The 23,081-nt window shown below is 48.0% G+C and overlaps 2 protein-coding genes across 2 annotated transcripts in view; both read left to right on the plus strand.

The window, feature by feature from the left end:
• MARF1 (meiosis regulator and mRNA stability factor 1) overlaps window positions 1-23,081 on the plus strand; it is a 539,974-nt gene that overhangs the window by 355,669 nt on the left and 161,224 nt on the right. The window lies entirely within an intron of this gene.
• LOC132588519 (pyridoxal-dependent decarboxylase domain-containing protein 1-like) lies at window positions 6,532-12,085 on the plus strand. The gene is made up of 3 exons (XM_060260929.1): window positions 6,532-6,650; window positions 9,663-9,767; window positions 10,885-12,085. Exons 1-3 carry the CDS (start codon window positions 6,542-6,544, stop codon window positions 11,133-11,135), a joined length of 465 nt encoding a protein of 154 aa, XP_060116912.1. The 5' UTR covers window positions 6,532-6,541; the 3' UTR covers window positions 11,136-12,085.

Here is a 23,081-nt window from a genome sequence, read left to right on the forward strand (position 1 = left end):
TTACAGAAATCAGAACGGATTTAAGTAGATGGAAAGACTTACAGATCTCATTGCTTGGCAGAATAGCCACGATTAAAATGAATATCTTGCCAAAAGTCCTATACTTGTTCCAAACAATACCGATTATTCTATCTCGATCCTTCTTCGTCCAACTGAATAAGCTCATTACTACATTTATATGGCAAAATAAAAAGCCCAGAATAAAACTAAAAATACTGCAAGATAGTGTCTCTAAGGGAGGGTTCGCTCTGCCCGACTGGAATTTATATTATAAGGCATGCTGCCTGGTATGGATAGCAGATTGGTTTACATTAGAAAATAAGAGATTATTAATATTAGAGGGTACCGGACTAAGCAGAGGTTGGCATCATTATTTGTGGTACTCCCCTCCCACTAGAGAGAATATATTTCATAGACACGAAATCAGGAAATCACTATATAAAGTCTGGATAGAGCTTAAAAGTATGATCTACTCTAGAACACCTCTATGGCTATCCCCAGTAGAAGCCTCCTGTCATCCAAACTTATATGACTGGGGTGCCAGTTTCAATTATAGAAATTTATTAGATTTGGACTGTAATTTGATTTTGAATGAGAATGTTAAACTGGACTGGTGGCTGAAAAATCAAATTAAATCGAAATTTGGGCGAGACAAAGAAAAGGGCTTTATTAAAACAAATCTGGAATTTGATAACATAATTGAGGGCAAACAAAAGCTTATCTCCAAATTATACAAATGGCTATTAGAAATTAAATTAATGGGTGAAGTCGTAAAGGAAAGCTGGATCAAGTGGCTACGAGACTTTGGGTATAGTGTTGAATTGGAATATTGGGAGAAAATCTGGACTCAAAATCTAAAGTTGACAAGATCTGCTCTCTTTAAAGAAAATATTTACAAGATGGCATATAGGTGGTATTTAACACCAGAAAGGCTAAGTAAGATATACCCCAATTATTCTAACTCTTGCTGGAAATGTAAAAAGGTGAAGGGGTCTCTTTATCACATTTGGTGGAACTGTGAAATAGCCAAAAAATATTGGGCTTTAGTTAACACCTGGACACAGAAAATATTAAAAATTAATATTTGTCATACCCCTGAGATGTACCTACTAAATGTATGTAAAGGGAATCTATCTAAATACGACAAAAAACTTCTACTACATGTAATTACTACCGCGAGAATTCTTTACGCCAAATACTGGAAAAACTCCCAAATACCAACCAGAAATGAATTTGTGCAGAGAATGCTAGAGGCTGCAGAAATGGATAACCTTACTGTTAGATTAAGAGGAGGCAATCTGCAAGAATCTAGAAAGACTTGGAATAAGTTATATCAATGGATAAATAAATTAGGTAGTTAAAGAAATAAGTACCTTTATAGAAATTTCCTAGATGCTCCTTGGTGGTGGGGGGTGGAGGGGGATGATATGGTGGGGTCAGGTTTTGTTTTTCGAATTATGTTTTTTTTTTCCGTTTTTTTTAACAATCTATGGATTTAAAGTTTAATTGTAAATGGAATTATGAATTGTTCAATAAAACCTGCTTTTAACCTTAAAAAAAAAAAAAAGAAGAAGGGCAGGATGCTGACAAGCTAACTTTGCCTTATGTGACCGGCAAACTCCTGGCTGAAGAGCAGAGGCAGCTGGAAAGCAAGAGAGAGCAGACTCGAGCAAGGAAAAAGAGAAGCCGAGGTATGTTGGGGCTGATTCCAGCCGGCAAGCTAAGGAGGAGGAAAAAGCCTTACAGGTGCGGAGGAGGCGCTGCTATCTGTGTAAACAGCTCGGACATTTACAAAGATTTTGTCCTCAGCAGCAGCAGAGGAAGAGCCGGCAGCAGTCTTCAAGGACTCCCCAGGTGACTCTAGTAAGAACTGGTCCGGGACTACAGAGTCTACCTTGGGTTGTGGATTCTGGGGCTACTCAGATATTCTGCTGCTGTGAAGAAGAGCTGGAAGACTGCAAGCCAGCTGAGCAGAAGACTGTCAGCTTAGCTGATGGGAGGCAAGCTAGTGTTCTTTGCCAAGGTGCAGTCTATTTTCCTGGACTCAAACACAGGTTTGAAAATGTATTATGTGTGCCCGAGCTAGAAACTAATCTGTTAAGTGTCTCTGTTCTGGCAAAAGCTGGGTTTACCGTAGTATTTGATAAGCAGGGCTGTGCAATTTTGAAACAAGGTAAACAGCTGGCTAAAGGCACTCTAAGAGCCAATGTGTATGAGCTCATGCAAAATGTGGGAAAAGCTCATACTGTGTGGAATAGGCAGCCACACAACAGGTGCATCCACAGGCTGCATAGAAGGCTGGGTCACGCCAGCTATAATACAATAAACAAAACTCTAGAAATACTAGAGGGAGTGAAGGTTGACAAATGCAATGCCTTTTTAGATTGCAATGTATGTAAAGAAGCCAAATCAAGGGCAGTTCCATCTACCAGAAAGAGTGTGCGTGTGTCAGAGAGACCACTCCAGTTAGTACATGCCGACCTGGTGGGGCCGTATGCACCTAGTGTTTCTAAAAATAGGTTTGGCTTAATTTTGGTTGATGACCACAGCAGGTTTGTGTGGGTGTATGCTATTAAACACAAAAGTGATGTCTGTGCCACCTTCAAGTACTGGGCAAAGAGAGTGCAGAAACAGTTGAATGCAAAGATTGCCTCAATTCAGACTGACCAGGGGGGTGAGTTCCTGAATAAAGAGTTTGCCAACTATTTGAGGCAAGAAGGCATAGAGCACAGGATTGCCAATGTTTCCTCTCCATGGGAAAATGGGATTGTGGAACGGAAAGCTGGAATACTCCAAGGTATTTGCCATGCTTTGTTGCAAGATAGTGGTCTCAGGCAGGCATATTGGGGTGAAGCCTTAAAGGTGTCCTGTTATATTTCTAACCGTTTATGGACAGAGGCTATAGACGATATACCCTACAGGGTTTTGTATGGGAGAAAGCCATCTCTGGAACACCTCAGAATATTTGGTTCAAAGGCTTGGGTGAACATCCCTCTGGATAAGAGGAGAAAGGGAGGTCCCAAAGCCAGGAAGCTTGTGTTTATAGGGTACCAAAATGGCATGAAATCCTGGAGGTTTGTGGACAATAATGATTTGATAAGGCTGAGTAGGTTTGCCTCGTTCTGCGAGGATGAAAACTGGTCAAAGATTCATGCAAATGAAATGCCTGGAGATAATAAACTGCAACTGTCTTTGACAAGTGAGGAGGGGCAAAAGCCAGAAAGCTCACTGAAGCAGGAGGAAGACAGTGACAGCAGGGCAGGCAGCAGTAAACAGCAAGAGACATCTGAGGCTGTAAAAAGGGAGCCAGTCAGGGTCTCTGCAAGAGAAAACAAGGGTGTGCCGCCCAAAAGATATGGTGCCAATACTGATGTGAATTATCTGAGCAAGGGAAACAGTTTGCCAGATGAACAGCCAAAAGGCTGTGTAAGTGCACCAGAGGTACATGTGGATACTTCCTTCACTAGGGAGGAAAATGGTTATACTTATGTATACGATGACCACCCTAAAACATATCCCAGTGTGTTGGAACTGTTGAATGAGATGGGTCTTGGAGAAGAAGGAGACACCTGAGCAAAGCCTGGAAGACGAGGCTGTAAGCAATAACTGAATTAAAAGGTTGCAATGTACAATGCATAAGTGCTGGAATGTAAGAGACAATGCTGTAAAATAAAACAAACTTATTGTTTCAAGATGTATGATAAACTATGTAACTAAACTATGTGACTATTGTAAAATTAAACTGGACTGAGATGTAACAATTTCTAAAAAACTGTAAATGTCATGCTATGTGTAAAAGCTGTGTTCTGTAAAAAGTCTGTAAGAAATGTAAATGTCCATCTACATGAAACTCCACGGTACTGTGTTAAGAACAGTCTGGGAAACAAGCCAGCAAAAAGATAAGGCAAGTACTCAGTCTGGGCAGAGAGCCAACTGAGGAGATATGGTCAGTCTGGGCAGAGTGCCAACTGATAAGGATGTGCTTGCAAGTTAATTGGCAAGCGGAGAAAATGTGTGTGTGTCCAGAAAGAATGGAACTGTGCTGTAACTAAACTGAACTGTAATGTATATATGGAAAGCTATGTAACCAATATATTGATGGTAAATTGATCAATATGTGTAAGCGATGTTGTAATGGATGGATGTCAGCACCGCTATAACCTGAGGAGGGGTGTCACTATTATGTGTAAACAGACAGCTTATAGCATGTGCTGCAAAACAGAAAGTAGATCTGAGAGGCTTAGATGATCTACCTGACAGCTGGTGGCTGGCTGCCAGAAGGATTGCATCAGCCAAGCAGAGTCAGCATGACACAGCAAGTTGCTGAGTGGCTGTCCCATGTATAAATGTACAGAGCAACAGTGGTGATTGTGGGTTTATGGAGTTGGAGTGCAGCGGAGCATATTGTCAGTCAGGAGAGTGAGTTGGTGTAAATAAATGTATATAGTGGTTTTACAGCTACTGTGTACAGCCTTCATTCTTGCGTCGCTAAGCATCACCCTCTGGGTCTCTCTACGCGCATCGGCACACAACAGCCACCCTGTGAGGTGGGTGGGGCTGGAGAGGGCTCTCACAGCAGCTGCCCTTTCAAGGACAGAGTCTCAGAGCGGCCTACAATCTCCTTTCCCTTCCTCCCCCACAACAAACACCCTGTGAGGTGGGTGGGGCCGAGAGGGCTCTCCCAGCAGCTGCTCTTTCAAGGACAGAGTCTCAGAGCGGCTCACAATCTCCTTTCCCTTCCTCCCCCACAACAGACACTCTGTGAGGTGGGTGGGGCTGGAGAGGGCTCTCACAGCAGCTGCCCTTTCAAGGACAACCTCTGCCAGAGCTATGGCTGACCCAAGGCCATTCCAGCAGGTGCTAGTGGAGGAGGGGGGAATCAAACCCGGTTCTCCCAGACAGTGGTTAAGTCTGAACACTTAACCACTACACCAAAATTAGCCAGGAGACCCCGATCAAACAATACAGGCATTTAAACTAAAAACAGCACAAAAGCAAGAAGAGGGCTTTCCCTGGAAGGCGACAGAAGTGATCCAAGGCACAAGCACAGGCAGACCAGAACAGCCAGAGGCACACCAGCATTCACACTCTTGATCTGATGTGCTGCAGCCAGGCCTGCTTTTCCCATCTCTGCACATAGTCAGAAATCTATGCTAAGAATAGTCTCAGTTGGACGGACAGTTACTGTGTGACCCCATTTGCATGAGGGAGCTGTCTCCCTCTTCCCTCCCACTCAGGGCCAGCCCTAGACTGCCTGGCACTCTGGCAAGGCTAACTTCTGGCGCACACACACACATCCAGCACTGATAATGTCACCAAATCACACGGGGGCACCCAATTTGGCATTCCCAGGAGGCCGACATCCTAGACAATCGCTTAGTTTGCCTAGTGGCAGGGCCAGTCATGCTCCCACTGTCCGGGGAAACCCATTAAATGGTGAAAAATTAGGGCTGAGATTCTTAAAATGGCAGCCCCAGAGTTGGGACCAGATACATCCCTATGCCTGGGCAACCCTTCTTGGTTTTCAGCTGTGGTGTTAATTAGCAACGCTTGGGGCTCTTTAGCTTGGAGAAACGTTGACTGAGGGGTGACATGATAGAGGTTTACAAGATTATGCATGGGATGGAGAAAGTAGAGAAAGAAGTCCTTTTCTCCCTTTCTCACAATACAAGAATTTGTGGGCATTTGATGAAATTGCTGAGCAGTCGGGTTAGAACGGATAAAAGGAGGTACTTCTTCACCCAAAGGGTGATTAACATGTGGAATTCACTCCCACAGAAGGTGGCAGCGACTACAAGCATGGACAGCTTCAAGAGGGGATTGGATAAAAATATGGAGCAGAGGTCCATCAGTGGCTATTAGCCACAGTGTGTGTGTGTGTATACACACACACACATTATATATATATAATTTTTTTGGCCACTGTGTGACACAGAGTGTTGGACTGGATGGGCCGCCGGCCTGATCCAACATGGCTTCTCTTGTGTTCTTATTTGACACAGAGTGTTGGACTGGATGGGCCATTGGCCTGATCCAACATGGCTTCTCTTGTGTTCTTATGTGACACAGAGTGTTGGACTGGATGGGCCATTGGCCTGATCCAACATGGCTTCTCTTGTGTTCTTATGTGACACAGAGTGTTGGACTGGATGGGCCATTGGCCTGATCCAACATGGCTTCTCTTATATGGCACAGAGTGTTGGACTGGATGGGCCACAGGCCTGATCCAACATGGCTTCTCTTATGTTCTTATGTGACACAGAGTGTTGGACTGGATGGGCCGTTGGCCTGATCCAGCATGGCTTCTCCTATGTTCTTAACTAGCAAAGACTGTGCAGCAAGTTTTAAATGGATACAAGGTGGCATTTTCCTATCTTCACTGACTACTACGGTATTTTAATATTTTATGCGATGCTTTTATCTTTTGGCACAAGGCAAATCCTTCTGTCTACAAAGTATGTTTATTTTTTTAAGGACCCATTGCCTCAAAATGCAAACTGTTGGTGCTAGACAGTAAGGGTGTTTTCTGCCCCCACCCCATATGTTTCCACAGGGGCTGCTCCGGCAGATTCCAGTGGTGGGTTCTGTGCTGAACTGGTTTTCTCCATTTCACGCTTCACCAAAGGGAAGAACGTTTGACCTAACAGCAGGTGGGTTAGAATTAAATTGCATCAGTAATATTACCAATTAATATTTCAAAGCTCTTCCATGTTCAGGTGTAGTCAGATGTTGAAGGACTATGACACAACCCTTCCTTCCCTCAGAGGCAAAATTTTCCCTCCGTTTTTCTGTCTCTTTAATGACTGAGCCACTCTGGTAAAGTGTTTTCTTCCCTCCAGAAGAAACGTTGGCTGTCCCACCCTGTGTCAGTTATATGTACTAGCTATTTGCTCAGCCCAGGAACCTGAGGGAAGGGTTAGGGTCTCCCTTTAACTTAATGGCACTTGAGACACCATTAAAATTTAGAAATAACAAAAGATTTTATTTAATATCAAAGTCAGATGAAGTAAGGAGTTGAAAATACTGGGGTAAATCTAGTATAAGCACAGAATCTTATTCTTATGTCTCAGGTTAAAGAGAGTTTCTCGAATTATTTACAGTTGCTATAGTTCTTTGTGGACTTTTTCCTGGGTTTTTGTATATCCTCCAGCTCACTTTATTTGTCTAACAGCTTGCTCTTTTGATACCTTTTCCCCAGTACCCAACAGTACTCATCTTGAGTTGTTCACCGAGCTGTAAGGTCTCTGCTGGCAGTACCTTTAAGGTCTCTACCAGAGCAGGGATTTCTACTCCTCAGAAATAACTCTCCCTGGGTAGGAATTCTTCTTCACTCTCTAGAAGATTTATCCCTTTTTTGGTGGCCTGAGTGGGAGTCTTCTTATACTATCCAAACCTCCTTCCCAAACTTTCCCCCATTTCTCTGTCTGGAATGCTGAATTCAGACTGTGGTCAGCCAAGGCACTGTCAGCACTAGACCCTTTTTTTGTCAGGGCTATATTTAGATGGTCTCAGTGTGTGTCTCCAGAATCTGCGTGAATCTCTTCAGCATCCAGCATTCACAAGATTTTTTTTTCTGCTCAGCTGATGCTGGCCACTCTGATTGCTTGGAGCAGCCTGTCACTCAGGGCTGTCTGTTTCTGTGACATGGCAACACTTCCCAGTCCTTTTAGACCAGCAGCGTCAAACATATGCCCCAGGGGGTGAATTAGGCCCCCAGAGGGCTTCTAGCAACTGGCTGTCATCTGCTGTCTTCTCCCTCTCTCTTGGTTCCTTCTGCATAACAGCTTGCTTTGGAAAGCTTGCTCAATCGCACAAGAGCTACAGCGCAAAACCTCTGTTTTCTCCATTGGCTGAAGCTCCTCCCTTGGGGGGGAGGTGTTTTTCCAGGCTCTCTCAATCGTACAGCAGAGCTACTGAGCCAAGCCTCTCTCCCTTCTATTGGCTGAGGCTCTTCCCTCCCCTGTCTCCTGGGGAAGGAAGGAAAGAGCCACAGCTTCCTTTGCCCAGTTTCCTGGATCCCAAGGGAGAGATACAAAGAAAGCACCTTTAAGGCCAACGAGTGCTAATGTTTTAAGCATGTTTTAAGTTTTTTTAAAAAAAATATTTAATTGTGTTTGTCTGTGTCCTTCATAAAATTTATATCTCAGCTACCTAATCTTAAATAGGTATACACATGGCCTTGTCTGACACGGCCCAGCCCAACCCGACATGGCCCGGCCCAGCAAGGTCTCATTTATGTCAGATCCAGCCATAGCAAATGAGTTTGACACCCCTGTCTTAGACTCTTTGTACAGCACTTATTATTAGCCTCTTTAAAAGTGTAGTCCGTCACACACGTTTAGAGAATAGACATGGATTTAGAGAATAAAATACAAAATTTTCAAAACCTTTGCTCTTCCTGGTCCTTGGGATTTTTTTTCCCCTGCGCCCCATGTGCTTGCAAGCCTCTCTGCACACTGTTGGACAGTGGGTCAGCTTTGCTTGTCACTTTGCAAAACCTCTGTTTTCTCCATTGGCTGAGGCTCCTCCCTTGGGGGGGAAGGTGGAAAGTTCACTCTCTCGTGTCTCCCACTGAAAAGATCACCAGCAGGTTAATCAGGGCATGTGGTGGTTCCAAGGCTGCGCCACCTGCTAGGCAAGACTTCCCTGGCAGTTTGTTTCTTAAAGGGGGATCTGCTGCATCCCACTAGCGCAAGCAAGCCAGGTGGTCAGCCTGAGAAGGCTGGCTGGAGTCGCTGTCCTCCCTGCATCCTTTGGCAGGACCTCACATCTTTCAACCAGGCCTGTAGCTACGAGGGGGAGCTAGGCCCCTCCACCCAACCCCCCCTTCCACCTGTATGGCCCCTCCTTTCCTCGCTGCTCTCCCCGTCCTTGCTGCTTCGCACTGGCCGCCGCTCTCCCCAGGCTCTTCCCACCCTGTTCCTGCCTCTCCCACTCTCCCCACGGCCCCATTTTTGCCGCTGCCGCTCTTCCCACCCCTGAGAGCATGAGAGAGAGCTGGGGTCGGGCGGCTGGCCGCTGGAAGAAGCAGCCAAGCCCCCACAGCCTCCCCACCCAAAATTTTATGCCCTGCCCCCCCCCCCCAAAAAAAAAATTCTGGCTACGGGGCTGCTTTTAACGCCAGACTGTGTGGTGATTAAGAAGGCTGAGGTTGGTCAGGGAGGCTGAGGGTGCAAGCGGGTTTATAAATTATTTCAGAGTTGCAAGGGAAAAAAGCAAATGGCAGATAAATGGGGTGATGAGGCTGGTTCTCTTGTATGAGAAAACAGGGACTCTGCCCTGACCTGGGAAGCCCAGGCAAGCCTGATTTTGTCAGATCTCAGAAGCTAAGGAGGGCCAATCCTGGGAAATACTTGGACGAGAGATCTCTAAAGAATACCAGGTTTGGGAAGCAGAGGCGGGCAATAGTAAGCTACCTCTCCAAATGCCCAAGCCCTGTCTTTTCTGTTCATGGTCCCATGCTGAGAATTTTATATATTGATTATTGAAAAGTAAGGGAACTAAAACTTTCACTTACGTCTTCCACTTAGGATATGTTTTCCCTTAACCACTTTTTCCCTTGTTCATTTCTGCAGGCAGAAGGAAGCACTAGCCCACAATAGGCAGGTTTTTAGTCGGGGCAGGGTACGTGGATTTGATGGCATGTTCTCTTGCTTTGGCAGGTTCTCTTGAATTGACTGAGCCCACATACGTCTCCAAAGTGCAGGGGACTGGGATCACCCCGCCTCCAACTCCCACATCTGCACGGGCAAAGCAAAGGTTGCCTGGTAAGTCTTTCTCATCCATCCTCTTTTAGAGAGGTTGTTAACTGTAAAGTACTGGGGTTGGCGCAGTAAGAGACCAGAGTCGGAGAGTGATTTCAGCAAGCTTTACTTCAGGTACACACGCACAGACTGAGCTCTATTCAAACTTCCCGCTCTTTTATACAATTCTTGCCCCCTTCTGATTGGTCCTTAACTATCTACATGGATTGGCTGTTTACAGGGCCCTAAGGGCCTATCAGGGTACAGTATGAGCCTAGATGTTGATTGGCTACTTATGTTTCAATCCTTCCCCTGATTGGGCACGCTTAGGCCTTCTCTGGAACCCTGGTGTGGAGTACAAGCTTTGGCTTGTTCAGCTTCCCTCCAAAAGTAACAGTTCTCCCATTTGAGCCTAGGACACAACGTTAACAGTATGTGTTTCGCTGGTCTTGCCAAGCCAGTTTCTCTTTAGCACTTAGGATACCATCAAGTTTGGTGTAGTGGTTCAGTGCGTGGACTCTTACCTGGGAGAACCAGGTTTGATTCCCCACTCCTCCACTTGCACCTGCTGAGTGTCCTTGGGTCAGTCACAGTTCTGTAAGCAGCTATTGTAAGAACTCTCTCAGCCCCACCTACCTCACAGGGTGTATGTTGTGGGGGGGCGGGGCATGGTGGAAGGTAAAGGAGATTGTGACCGCTCTGAGATTCAGAGTAAAGGGTGAGATATATATCCAATAGCTTCTTGAAAGAGCTGCTTTCTCAAGAGTGGTTCTGGAAAGAGCTCTCTCAGCCCCACCTACCTTATAGGGTGTCTGTTGTGAGGGAGGAAGGTAAAGGAGATTGTGAGCCACTCCGAGACTGTGTTGGGTCATGAAGGGCAGGGTATATATCCAATCTCCTCCCCTTCCTCCTCCTCCCTCTTCCTCTTCGAATTAATTGGGGCAACTGGACCCAGAATATCAGTATGAAATGTCTTGCTTTTTGAACAATTATTGAAAGCCGTTTTGGGCAGGAAAGAGGGATTTATCCAAGTAAATACAGTAAGCTTTTTAAAACACACCAAAGATCCTAACATCAGACTGCTGAGTACAAAGAGGGTTTTGCACGTGGGTGTTGAGCACTATCAACCCTTTCATTTCAGGCCAAAAGCTGTTTAAAAGGTCCATGAGGAGCTCTGACGGGTTCAGTGAGACGAGTTCCGTGAGCCACACTGATGACTTGGTCAGAGGAGAGCTGTCACCGGGCCCTTCCTCTGCAGGACAGGGGAACCCTGAGTTATCAGAAGCGGGTGTGCACTTGACGGAGGAAGCAGATGAAGACTCCGCAGGGGAAATGGTTCAGACTCTGGGAAACACTGGCACTAAATCAGAAGAACAAGAGAGTCTCAGATAAGGATCTCGGCCCTGTGCACACAGACTTTGTACAGAAGCTGAGGACTTTGTACAGTACAGGGCAGGGGGATTTCACCGTGCATTTGAAAATGTGACTAGTGCCACAGTGTGTCCAGTAATAGCTACTGTTCCTTGTGATTTACTGGAGATTTTGCACAAATTTTAGTGGAAGAAGTTCTTCTTTCCTTGTTTGTTCTCTTTCCTCTTCCTCACTGTTGGCCTTGGTTTGTTTTCTGCACTGGTCACAGCTGCTGTTGCCAAGGCAGTGAGGCTTAGACCACCAAGGCAGTACCTTCCTTGCCAGGAAACCTGCAAGAGATCATACCAGCAGGTCTCCAGGTGATACTTAACTGATTTTCTTTCCCCCCCTTTTTTAGCCTTTTGCTGGCTAAACGATCTGTTGCACTTGGTGCGGTTATTTTTATTTTGTAAAATGGATCCATTGTCTAATATATGAAATAAACCTATCAGTTGCTCATACTACTTTATTAAGCTAAAAATACCTATTATTGTTCATTCACTGGGCTTATAACTTCCCATTCTGCGTTATCAGTTCATGTTTAAATTGTTGTTCAATATTGTAAATACCAGCCAGATGATTAGTTTATTGCTTGCTTCTCCAAAGAAGGGTTGATGGATAAAGTGCAAACAGAATCCATGTCTTCCGTGTGTGGTTTGTTTGGTGCAGTGACTTGCATTAACTCTGATACTGAGAGAGAAGTGGGGGATGAAATCGTTAATGTAAAATCAAAATGTTTTTCCAACTGAAATGGTCTCAGCCAGTGCTTTTGCTGGAAATTTATTGTAGATGCTTCCCAAATGCTTTGGTAGCTATTTTCAGTTGTGTTTTTGTGGTCAGCCATAATTCTGCAAGCACACTTTTGATATGCTTTGTTAAAATTCTGTACTTTTCTAATAAAATAAAATGTTTTAAAGTTAAAAAGAAAAAAAGCCCCAACACAATATCAAAGCCTCCAAATTGTTACGCTGGTCGCTTATTGACAAGATTGCCACTAAATTAGACGTTTTTCTGTGTCACGTGTGCGTTCGGAAGGCTTGGCAGGCAGGCCGATACGATTCAAAGGCAGATCGAAGAGGCTTCTTACAATTGATATGCGATGCTTACACTCTTTCAGCGTTAAGTGAAATAATGCAAGCATCATCCTCTAAAATGGATAGTGTATCTACGGAAATCTATGTCGGCTAGTGTAAGCATCACTGATGCTTATCTATGACCAGACTAATAAACAGTGCAGGCATCTTAAGAATGATGTCCATACATAACATGTGTTTCTTTATCTGATTTTATTTATATCCCACTCTCTCTCCCCAAATGGGCTCGGGGCAGGTCACAATAAGGCATATATACAGTAAAACATTAAAACGACAGTTAAGAGCTACCAGTGAAATTACTAGCATCGCTATCATTCCAATAAGACGAATATGGGCATGTTATAGAATTCCTATACAAAGATCATAAGGCATAGAGAGAGTTTCTGTGAGACATGCTTAGATGCTGATGCCTTCACTGATTAGAGGACAAAGTGGCTTCAAAAGACTCACTCTGCCATCTTATAAGAATTTCAGTTGCATTGTGGGGCACAGTGCTGTTCTCTTCCCTCCCTAATGAAAAAAGGACTCCTACTTTAACTTAATCTATTACCTTCCTGCCCTCCTTACTTGGAAATGCTAAATGATGTTCCAATGTACTTGTGGCACCCCAACTAGCATACAAAGATGGACTCCATGCACACTCTCCCATTTGCATTATGCATAACTTAAAGGCTACTCTCTGTTCTGTTTGCTGATTCACTGGGGCTTCTGAAAGCCAGAACGCTTCCTCCTCCAGCTGTCCTTGGGGATGGCCAGGAGAATAACTTCCTGGAAGAATTAATGAGCAGGAATTAGCACACCTGATTTGAGAAATTTATCACCTTCCAGAGGTATTATATTGCTTGTTCTCTTAAGTCTGCTGTATGGTATGTTTTCTTACAGCGAGGCTCTGGATTGTACATTTTCCCCTTGGGAGCGTGGGGAGAGATTTTCTAACCAAGCTGCAATCGAAGGGAGGGTGGGGGGAAAGTAAAACATCAGGCCCATAGCCATGGGGGGTGGCTGTGGGGGCTCTGCCCCCGACTTCTGGGCAGGACCTCCCAACTTAGGGCCCCCAACCGGCAGCCGTTGCTCCCCACCTCCTCCTTCCCCGTGATCCAAATCGCAGCAGGAGCAGCTGCGGGATTTCGATCATTGGGATGCCCTTGTGTGATTTAAAGACCATAACTAGTACTGCTGCTAATGCCACCTCTGCCACGTGATTTGAGTTGCCAGTGTAGGCAGCCCTCAAGAAAACAAGGCCGCAGCCTTCCCTCTGCAGTAGCTTGAAGGCCACTCCCGCTAGCAGTTCAAATTGCACTGGAAGGCTGTCAGTGTCAAGTCTGATGTTTCAATAACGAGACCTTCTTGATAAAAGTTTCTAGTTTATTGTAACATGTTGCAGAACTTGTAGACAGAAATTGAGAGACTGGCGAGCATATACAGAGAGCAAACATTTAAGGTACAAATCAAAGGAATTCCTTAGGGTGGGGCACTCTATGCGGGGCACATTCACACATTGTTGTTACTTTATCGTTCTCAGGCCTGGCTGGCCTTGGGCACTTCCTTGGTACCGATTATCTCTGAGAAGGCACAGTAATCTTTTTCTCATAGCTAGTTGCAAAGCATGGCTACATAACAAAGGAAGGGAGGGGGGAGCGGAGAGACAAAGCTAGCAGCATCTGAATACAGTATGGCTTTTACCCAGGAATCATTTCCTGAACCAAAGTTTGAACCAAAGTTTAAATCTATACTAGCAAGACATAACTCAGACTTGACATACTGCCCCCCCTAAGCCCCCTCCACCGCGGGGGGAGAGGCCCGGGTCGAGAGGAGAGGTCCCAGGGTTCCTTGGTTGGTGAAGCAGCGGTCGGCCATGGCAGGGGGGAGCCCTGCGGAGAGAGGATGCCGGGTGGACGGCCCCGGGTCTTGGCGGATCAAACTGCAATGAAACACAGGGTGGATTTTACCTAGAGCTGGTGGTAAGTCCAGCTCCACAGTCACGGCATTTATCACCCTTTTCACCTTAAAGGGCCCTAGGAATTTGTAGGCTAGTTTTCGAGAGGGCTGGGACAGAGGTAGGTTCTTGGTTGAGACAAACATCGAGTCCCCTACTTTAAAGTCTCCCGCCGGGACATGGGATTTGTCATACTGCCTCTTGTAGGACTCTTTAGCAGCTTCTAAGTTCTCCTTAATAATTGGCCAGCTGTTACTCGGCCCTTTCCACCACTGCTCAAAGGAGGTGGGGTTGTCCTGGGTCACCCCTCCTGGTAGTAGAGGGAGGGGTTTCCCTTCATAGCCGAACACCGTGAAAAAGGGGGAGGCTTTGGTGGAGCTCTGCATGGTGTTGTTGTAGCAGTATTCAGCAAATGGGAGCAATTCAGCCCAGTCAGACTGGCGCTAGTTAACCAAGCACCTTAAATATTGTTCCAGAACCCCGTTAACCCTCTCCGTCTGTCCGTCGGTTTGAGGGTGATAAGCTGAACTCAGCCCCTGCTCCATTCCTATCAGTTTACAGAACTCCCGCCAGAAGGTGGCAACGAACTGTGGCCCGCGGTCGCTAATGACCTTGTCCGGGAACAAGTGTAATTTTATCACGTGATCAAAGAACAGGGCTGCCAGTTTCTTTGCCGTGGGCAGTTGGGTGCATGGAATGAAGTGGGCTTGCTTAGAGAAGGTGTCTACCACCACTAGGATGACTGTTTTCCCCCGCGAGGGGGGGAGCTCCACTATGAAGTCCATAGACACTATTGACCACGGCCGCTTGGCGGTTTCGAGTGGCTGTAGTAAGCCAGGCGGTTCCCCCCCCCCCCCGCTTCTTAGCCATTATGCATATCGGGCAGCCTGTGACAAAATCGGACACATCTTTGCGGAGAGAGGGCCACCAGAACTGCCTGTTCACCAGATGCAACGTTTTCACATAGCCAAAGTGCCCGGCTAGTTTGGAGGAGTGGCACAACTGCAGGATTTCCCTCCTCAAGGGCTTGGGCACATAGAGTTTCTCTCCTTTGTACCACAACCCATCCTTAGCTTTCTGCACCCCCTCTGGTCGTTCGTCTCCCTCCCTTTCGGTCTCTATGGCAATGCGCTCGTGGTTGATCCCTCCCAGCTCCATCCTTTTCTTCTGGGAGCGGGTGGTGACCATGGCCGCCACTTGGGACGGCGGAATTAAGGAGTCTACCACCTCTTCCCTTTGGCACTTGTGCTGCGGAAGCCACGAGAGCGCTTCAGCCAAAAAGTTCTTTGTCCCCGGAATGTGTCTCAGGGTGAAATCGAACTTCGAGAAGAAACCCGCCCACCGGATTTGTTTTTCGCTCAGCTTTCTTTTCCCCGTCAGGGCCTCTAAGTTTTTGTGATCGGTCCATATCTCGAAAGGGAGTTTCGCCCCCTCAAGCCAGGATCTCCATGTCTTTAGGGCGAACATGACTGCAAACGCCTCTTTATCCCACACCGACCAATTGCGCTGGTCGTCTGAAAACTTTCTGGAGATGTAGGCGCATGGTCATAGTTTCCCTTCCCCATCTCTCTGCATAAGTATTGCTCCTACGGCCATGTCGGAGGCGTCGCATTGGACCACGAAGGCCCTTTGCTCGTCTGGGTGGCTTAAGACCGGCTCGCTAGTGAATAGGTGCTTCAAGCGCTTGAACGCGGTTTGGCACTCATTCGTCCAATTTAGTCTGGCCCCGGGCTGTTTGGCCTCTGGTCCCTTGCCTTTTGTCTTTAGAAGGTCAGTCAAAGGCAGGGCAATTTGGGCGAACCCCTATATGAATTGTCTGTAAAAATTTGCGAACCAGAGGAACGATTGGAGCTGTCTACGTGTCCTCAGGGGAGCCCATTCCAAAACTGCTTGGACCTTTGCCGGGTCCATGGCCAACCCGCGTTCGGACACCCGGAAGCCTAAGTAGTCTAGTTCCATCCGGTGGAACTCACATTTAGACAGTTTAGCATACAGTTGATGCTTCAGCAGAGTACTGAGCACCTCCCTCACCAACTTCACATGCGATTTTTCGTCTTGCGAATAAATAATGTTGTCATCCAGGTAAACCAGCACCCCCTTGTACAGGTACTCCCGCAACACATCATTAATAAAGTTCATGAACACCCCCGGGGCCCCTTGTAGCCCGAACGGCATCACCAAGTACTCGAATTGTCCCATCGGGGTGTTAAAGGCCGTTTTCCATTCGTCCCCTTCTTTGATGCGCACTCGGAAGTAGGCATCTCGTAAATCCAATTTAGTAAATATCTTTCCCCCCGCCACCGTGCTTAGCAAGTCCCGGATGAGGGGGATGGGGTAGGCGTTTGACATGGAGATCGCGTTAATCCCGCGAAAGTCCGTACAAAGTCTCAGCGAATTGTCTTTTTTCTTCCTGAACAGCACGGGGGCAGCATGGGGGGCCGTAGCCGGTCAGATGAACCCCCTCGCCAAGTTTTGATCTAGGAACTTGCGCAGCTCCTTCTTCTCTGCCCACCCCATCTGATAGAGTTTCGCCTTGGGCAGGGTTTCCCCCGGGATTAGTTCTATGGCACAGTCCGTGCTTCGGTGGGGGGGTAACTGGTCGGCTTCCCTCTCACTAAACACCTCCATCAAGTCTCGGTATGCCTCGGGAACCGAATGCACCTCCTCCACTGTCACGCAGGCCCTCTCCTTGGCCGCGGGGGCCTTTGGCCCCCACGCTGGGTTCCAGAGGTGTGATTTGCACCCCGGGTCCAGGAATCGGATGGTCTGGGCCGTCCACCGAATTAACGGCTCGTGCTTCTCTAGCCATCCCACCCCCAACACTACCGGGTACGAGCACGAGGGTGCAATTACAAAAAATTCCTGGTCCCAGTGCTCTTCGATCCCCATCGGGCAAGGTTGTGTCTCGAGCGTGCAAGGCTCCCCACACATTACCGGCCCGTCCATTTGCTCAAACAGCATGGGGTGGGGCAACTGTGAGCTCTCTAGCCCCAAGGCTTCCACCACCTTGGGGGACATTAGTTCTCTGTTACATCCCGAGTCTATGAGGGCCCGTATTTGCATGAACCTCCGAAGCTTGGGGTTCAGCAATTTTACAGTCACAAAGTACAATTTCCCCGTCACTCTCACCGTCAGCGGCTCCCCGTCACGATCGACCTGCTGCCGGGCAGCCTTCAGGGCAGCAGGTCGGCCTCGTTTCCCGCCGGCTCCTCGATCCAGGCCAGATCGGCCGAGAGGAGTACCTCCTCCTCCTGCAGCTCCTCCTGCGCTGATGCCGCGCTGCTCTTCGCCGCATCCTTAGGGCGGCTGGGCGGTTTCTTCGGGGTCGGGGCGGCCGTCTTCGGTGGGACCGGTGTCACCCTCGGCGGTGGAGGGTGCGGGCAGTTGGAGGCCAGGTGGTTTGGGTCTCCGCACCGGAAGCACCTGCGCGGTCCCACTGGTACTGCTGCCGCCGGCTTCTTTCCCTTGGATGGTTCGGTCTTCGGGGGTCCCCCTTTCGCCGGGGTTCTCCCAGACTGGTGCTGGCGGAGCATGGCCACCCTATTGAGGTTGTTCTCCACTTCCCCCGCTAGCTGGATCCACCCCACCAAGGTGGTCGGGCGTGCTTGGGTGAGGGCCCTGTCTAGGATGCTCGCGTTCAGCCCATTCGTGAACTGCTCAATTTTCATCACTTCATTCCAGCCCCGGACCCTGGCGACGTTGGCCTGGAAGTCGGCGGCATATTCCCGGATAGGTCGGGCCCCCTGCTGCATGTCTCGTAGGGCCGCCAGCACTCGGGACTCTTGCAGCGGGTCTTCATATTGGGTTAGTAAGGCTTGCAGGAAAGTGTGCACGTCGTCCAGGATTGGGCTCCTGGTCTCACACAGGCTCACGTACCATCTCTTAGCCGACTCTCTCAGCTTCGACCCCAGGTAGTCGACCCGGCTGAACTCATCCGGGAAAGAGTGCCCCCAGTAGTGCATGAAGCTGTTCGCCTGGATCGCGAAGTAGTTCACCTCCTCCGGGTCCCCGTCGAACATGGCATCCAGCTCTCTTCCCACATGTCGGGGCTCCGCCGGGATCGCCGCGGCCGGGGGCGCCGGGGCTGGCTGTGCCCCGACTCTCCCCAGGGGAGGGGTGGCGGCCGCCGCCACTGGTTGACTGGGCCGGCCTCTGGTCGCGGTGGGGGCCCCCCCCGGGCGTCTGGAGATCGTCCCCCCCATCGCTCTCCCGAGCTGGATTGTCAGTTCGTGGACCTCTTCCCGCAGCCCCCCGAGGGCTCCGTCGATCTCCCTCCGGACCATTGAGCGAAACAGCTGGTAGTCCTCCTCGTCCTGGCCCTTGAGCCGCGGCTCTTCACATTCGGCCTTTCGGGCCCCAGCTCCATCGTCTCCGCTTTCCCCAACCTGGACGACGATGATGCTATCCGCTTCCCCCGTCTCCCCGGAACCCGGGTTGGCGGTCTCATTCCCAGCCATCTGGATCGACCTGACGTGGCGGTTCAGGATGGCGTCTCTGCGCAGCGGGGCCTGATCTATTATGGTGGTCGAGGTCCTCGGCTGATACTGCCTCGGGGACAGTACTAGTTGGAATTCGGGTGGGGACTCCGCGGCTCTCCTGGGGTCTAGAACGTGCCACGGGGTAGCCCCTTCTGATCCCACATCGGGTGGGAGTTCTCCGTTGCCTGGAATCTGGTCAGCCATCTGGCCTTTCAAGTTGCCGGAACGGTTGAATCCCCCAAAGGGGAGTCTCTCAAAATGTCAAGTCTGATGTTTCAATAACGAGACCTTCTTGATAAAAGTTTCTAGTTTATTGTAACATGTTGCAGAACTTGTAGACAGAAATTGAGAGACTGGCGAGCATATACAGAGAGCAAACATTTAAGGTACAAATCAAAGGAATTCCTTAGGGTGGGGCACTCTATGCGGGGCACATTCACACATTGTTGTTACTTTATCGTTCTCAGGCCTGGCTGGCCTTGGGCACTTCCTTGGTACCGATTATCTCTGAGAAGGCACAGTAATCTTTTTCTCATAGCTAGTTGCAAAGCATGGCTACATAACAAAGGAAGGGAGGGGGGAGCGGAGAGACAAAGCTAGCAGCATCTGAATACAGTATGGCTTTTACCCAGGAATCATTTCCTGAACCAAAGTTTGAACCAAAGTTTAAATCTATACTAGCAAGACATAACTCAGACTTGACAGTCAGAAGCAGCCGCAGCCTCCCCGTGCAATTTAAAGACCCACCAGCCAGTTGGTTGGCAGGGACTTGAAATGGCGCTGGGAGGCCGGCTGCTTCTGCCAGCCCTCCCGTGTGATTTGAATTGCGGGTGGGGGCGGCTCTCAAGCCACGGCAAAGGCTGCAACTGGGAAGGAAGGAAAGGAGATGTTTTATGTGGGAGGGGGCTTTTTAAAAATCCAGGTGCCCCCTGGATTTTTTAAAAGCCCCCCACCTAAAAAAATTCTACCTATGGACCAGTAAAGCATTAGGTATCTGAGGAAAAGGAAGTTTGAAACATTTCCACTGTTAGCAGTTAACATCAAGAAGCTTTAACCTTTTCAGCCCCGATTTTCTGTTCTTGCTCTGTGAAGGAAGCCTGTGACAGCTGGGTCCTTGGTTGAGAATTAGGGGCTTCTTTTGGGCTGGAGCATACCGGAGTGTCACTCAAGCTGGGTTGGCCTGCAGTCCATATGTTCCCAGACCAGCACTTCACTTCCTGGAGACTGGCTCACTAGCTGGGCTTGCAGGGCCGAGCCACACTGCAGCAGTGGCTTCCTGGGGCCAAGCTGCACTGTGGTGGCAGCTTCCTGTAATCAGGAGGGGGTATCACCGAGAGGGCTGTGACTGCGGGGAAAGCTCCGTGGGGCTGTGCTGGTGTGATGGCTGCTGTGGGAGGCAGTGCACTGACGCAGAAAGACCAGCTGGAGATGCTGAAAGCCAGGGCCCTGCAGAAAGAGGCTGCGCTTGTATCTAAACTCTACGGGGCTGGGGAGAAGTGCATTTTTGTGCACTGCGCAGAGTAGGACGTGCACCATGTGGGGCTTGGGACGGTGCAGCAGTGGGTGGGCTTGTCTCTGGAGCTGGTGGGCAGCTGTGGCGGTTGGAAGCAGCGGGACAAGTTTTGTGTCCGATGGCACCTTTAAAGATCAATGAAAGTTTATTCTATGCAGTTTTCCCAGCCACTGTTCATGTTGAGTTGCTACCAGAGCGGCTGAAGTTTAAGCCCTAGACTCACTTTATAGCAAATATGTGATTTCCCCCTTGGTGCCTGTGCGGTTGAACGTGTGATTTTAAGACCCATTTATTCCATCACTGGTTCCAGGTTCTGGTTACTTTTATGTATGTTTTTCTGACATAAGGCATGGAGTTTTCTTTGTTATTGATTGTTGATGTTAATTACTGTTTACTGTTTTTGTCTTGTTGGCTTTATGATATAAGCTGCCCTGAGCCCATTTTGGAGGTGGGGCGGGATATAAATTGAATAAATGAAATGAAATTTTCTGCATGATGATGTTGAGGTCTGCATGATGGTCTGAAGGACAAATCATACTCTTTAGTGCCAGACTTTTCTGCTACAGGAGCAGTATTGATGCATTTTGATTTTAATATTTATTTCAAAGTTTGTGTTTTCTCCTCCCAAGAATGTGGAACTCTTTTGAAGTATCTGCAGAGAGTTGTGGTTCTCACAATTCCTTGCTAGAAACTGCTCATTTTTAATAAGCCCTGTTCATTCAGGGTTCCCTACCCCTTCTCCTCTAACAGCAATTAAAATTATTTTCCCCTTAGATATTTGAGCGGATGATGGGTGTTTTTACATTCAGTTTGATCCAGAGTTTCAGAGTCTTCAAATCGCCTGCCACTGTTCTGCTTTAATTATTTCCCTTGTACATTTAAGCGTCTCAATTGGGGGGGGGGGGGAGTGTTTCTGATCAGAGGGCAGCCAGAATACCAATGCTTAGTTAAATGTATACGATTGCTTGGAAATCATGTCAACACTGAAAAAACAATACAAATTTAAATTATTAGATGAGGCAAGCAATGATATGTAAAAATTTCAAGTGCTCAGTTCTCATGCAAATTACTGCCTCTTGTGATGGCTTTTGGAGAAATCTTTTAAAAGGCATGAAAACTTCTACAATGCAAGCTTGAAATGCCTGTAGAGAAAAGACCAGACCAAAACTAGTGTGGAGAAAAACATTGCAGGAGCAGCTTGGAAACTCATCTTACTGAAACAAATGTAGATGCTTCCGGCAGCAGCGATGTAAAACAATTGTGAGAACGTTAGGTGATATAAAAGGTGAGTTTCCAATGCGGTGATAGAAAGTCGCAAACTGCCAGCGTAAAAACACCCTTAGACACACTGGAACGGAGGCTAACAGTTCATATTTAGAGACAGATGCCTCAGCTTAGGGGAACGGCAAATGAGCCTACAACTTAATGACCATGTTTTGATATATGCAAAAGCCAAGCAGCAGCAACAAGCTAAATTCATAGGGTCACCACGTGTTTGGATTTAATGGGGGGGAGGGGGGACAGCAAAGCAGTAAAAATGTCTGAATAGGAGACAGGTGTGCAAAAGTGTCCTTCTTAGTTGTTAGGCTCCATTTGTCTCTTCTCAAGCATGGAGTTAATTAACAGCATCCTTCTCTTAGGAGCCAAGGAATACATCGCAAAATATTGCATTGCACTGTTAGTGATCCCTCAAGGTAGAGCGATACCGAGAGGTCGTGGTCCCTGCCCTTTTACCAATGCAGCTTTCTGACCGTGTCATTGCAGCACAGTTCTGTTTCTATGTGCAGAATGTCCTTTTGAAGGATTCCAGAATCAGAAGGCGAGGAGGAGGGAGAGTTCTAAACTGACAGTTGCCAACAGCTCTTTAGAGTGCTACTCTGCACTTCATCTCTAGGCTAGCTGCAGAGCTGGTGCTGTGTAGAGCTCGTGCTTGAGCTGTGCAGATCTTGTGCTTGAGCTGTGTAGATCTAGTGCTTAAGCTGTGCGGATCTAGTGCTTGAGCTGTGTAGATCTCGTGCTTGAGCTGTGTAGATCTAGTGCTTGAGCTGTGTAGATCTCGTGCTTGAGCTGTGTAGATCTAGTGCTTGAGCTGTGTAGATCTAGTGCTTGAGCTGTGTAGATCTAGTGCTTGAGCTGTGTAGATCTCGTGCTTGAGCTGTGCAGATCTTGTGCTTGAGCTGTGTAGATCTAGTGCTTGAGCTGTGTAGATCTCGTGCTTGAGCTGTGTAGATCTAGTGCTTGAGCTGTGTAGATCTCGTGCTTGAGCTGTATAAATCTAGTGCTTGAGCTGTCTACGAGATCTACTTTGAACTTGGAGCACTAAGTGGTCTCCTCAGGAGTTGCTGGACTTCTTTGAAGTAAAAGGACTTTTGCCTGTCACTCCTTGCCTGTATTGGAACTATTCTTACTATAGTCCTTCCTTTGTATTCACGAAGGGTGTTCTGCTTTTCAGGGTATGTTTATAAGATGTTTTGATTGAAAGTGCTTTGAGCATTACAGAAATTGGTTAAATATATTGTCTTATTGCTTCTTCGGAGGCTGGCTGTCATGGAGCCTGAAGGGTTTTCCGTCACTCTCTGCCGTGATTCTCTGTTTGTGGCACAACCTCCAGGTGGGGCCCGGGGACCCCCTGGAATTCCAGCTCCTTCATCTCCACACTACAGAGATCTGTTCCCTACAGCAAGTGGCCGCTTTGGAGGGCGGTCCCTGTGGCCTTGTGCCCCACTTAAGTCCTGTCCTCCCCAGGCTCCATCCCCAAATCTCCAGGAGCCTCTCCGTATGGGTTTGGGCCTCCACCCCAGCCCATGGAAAGGGGGGACCTGCCATCTCCCACTCAAGGATCAGGTAGGAGGTGATGTGAAAGACCTCAGCCAGGGACCCTGGAGAGCCGCTGCTGGTCTGAGGAGG

This window comes from Heteronotia binoei, chromosome 20 (genome assembly GCF_032191835.1).
Source record: "Heteronotia binoei isolate CCM8104 ecotype False Entrance Well chromosome 20, APGP_CSIRO_Hbin_v1, whole genome shotgun sequence".
NCBI lineage: Eukaryota > Metazoa > Chordata > Lepidosauria > Squamata > Gekkonidae > Heteronotia > Heteronotia binoei.

Bases quoted from the DNA above. Each gene is read 5' to 3' on its own strand.
- LOC132588519 (XM_060260929.1), top strand. From the start codon at position 6,542: ATGTTTCCACAGGGGCTGCTCCGGCAGATTCCAGTGGTGGGTTCTGTG. The intron at 6,651-9,662 runs GTGGGTTAGAAT...TTGCTTTGGCAG, and splicing joins AACGTTTGACCTAACAGCAG to GTTCTCTTGAATTGACTGAG. The intron at 9,768-10,884 runs GTAAGTCTTTCT...CTTTCATTTCAG, and splicing joins GGCAAAGCAAAGGTTGCCTG to GCCAAAAGCTGTTTAAAAGG.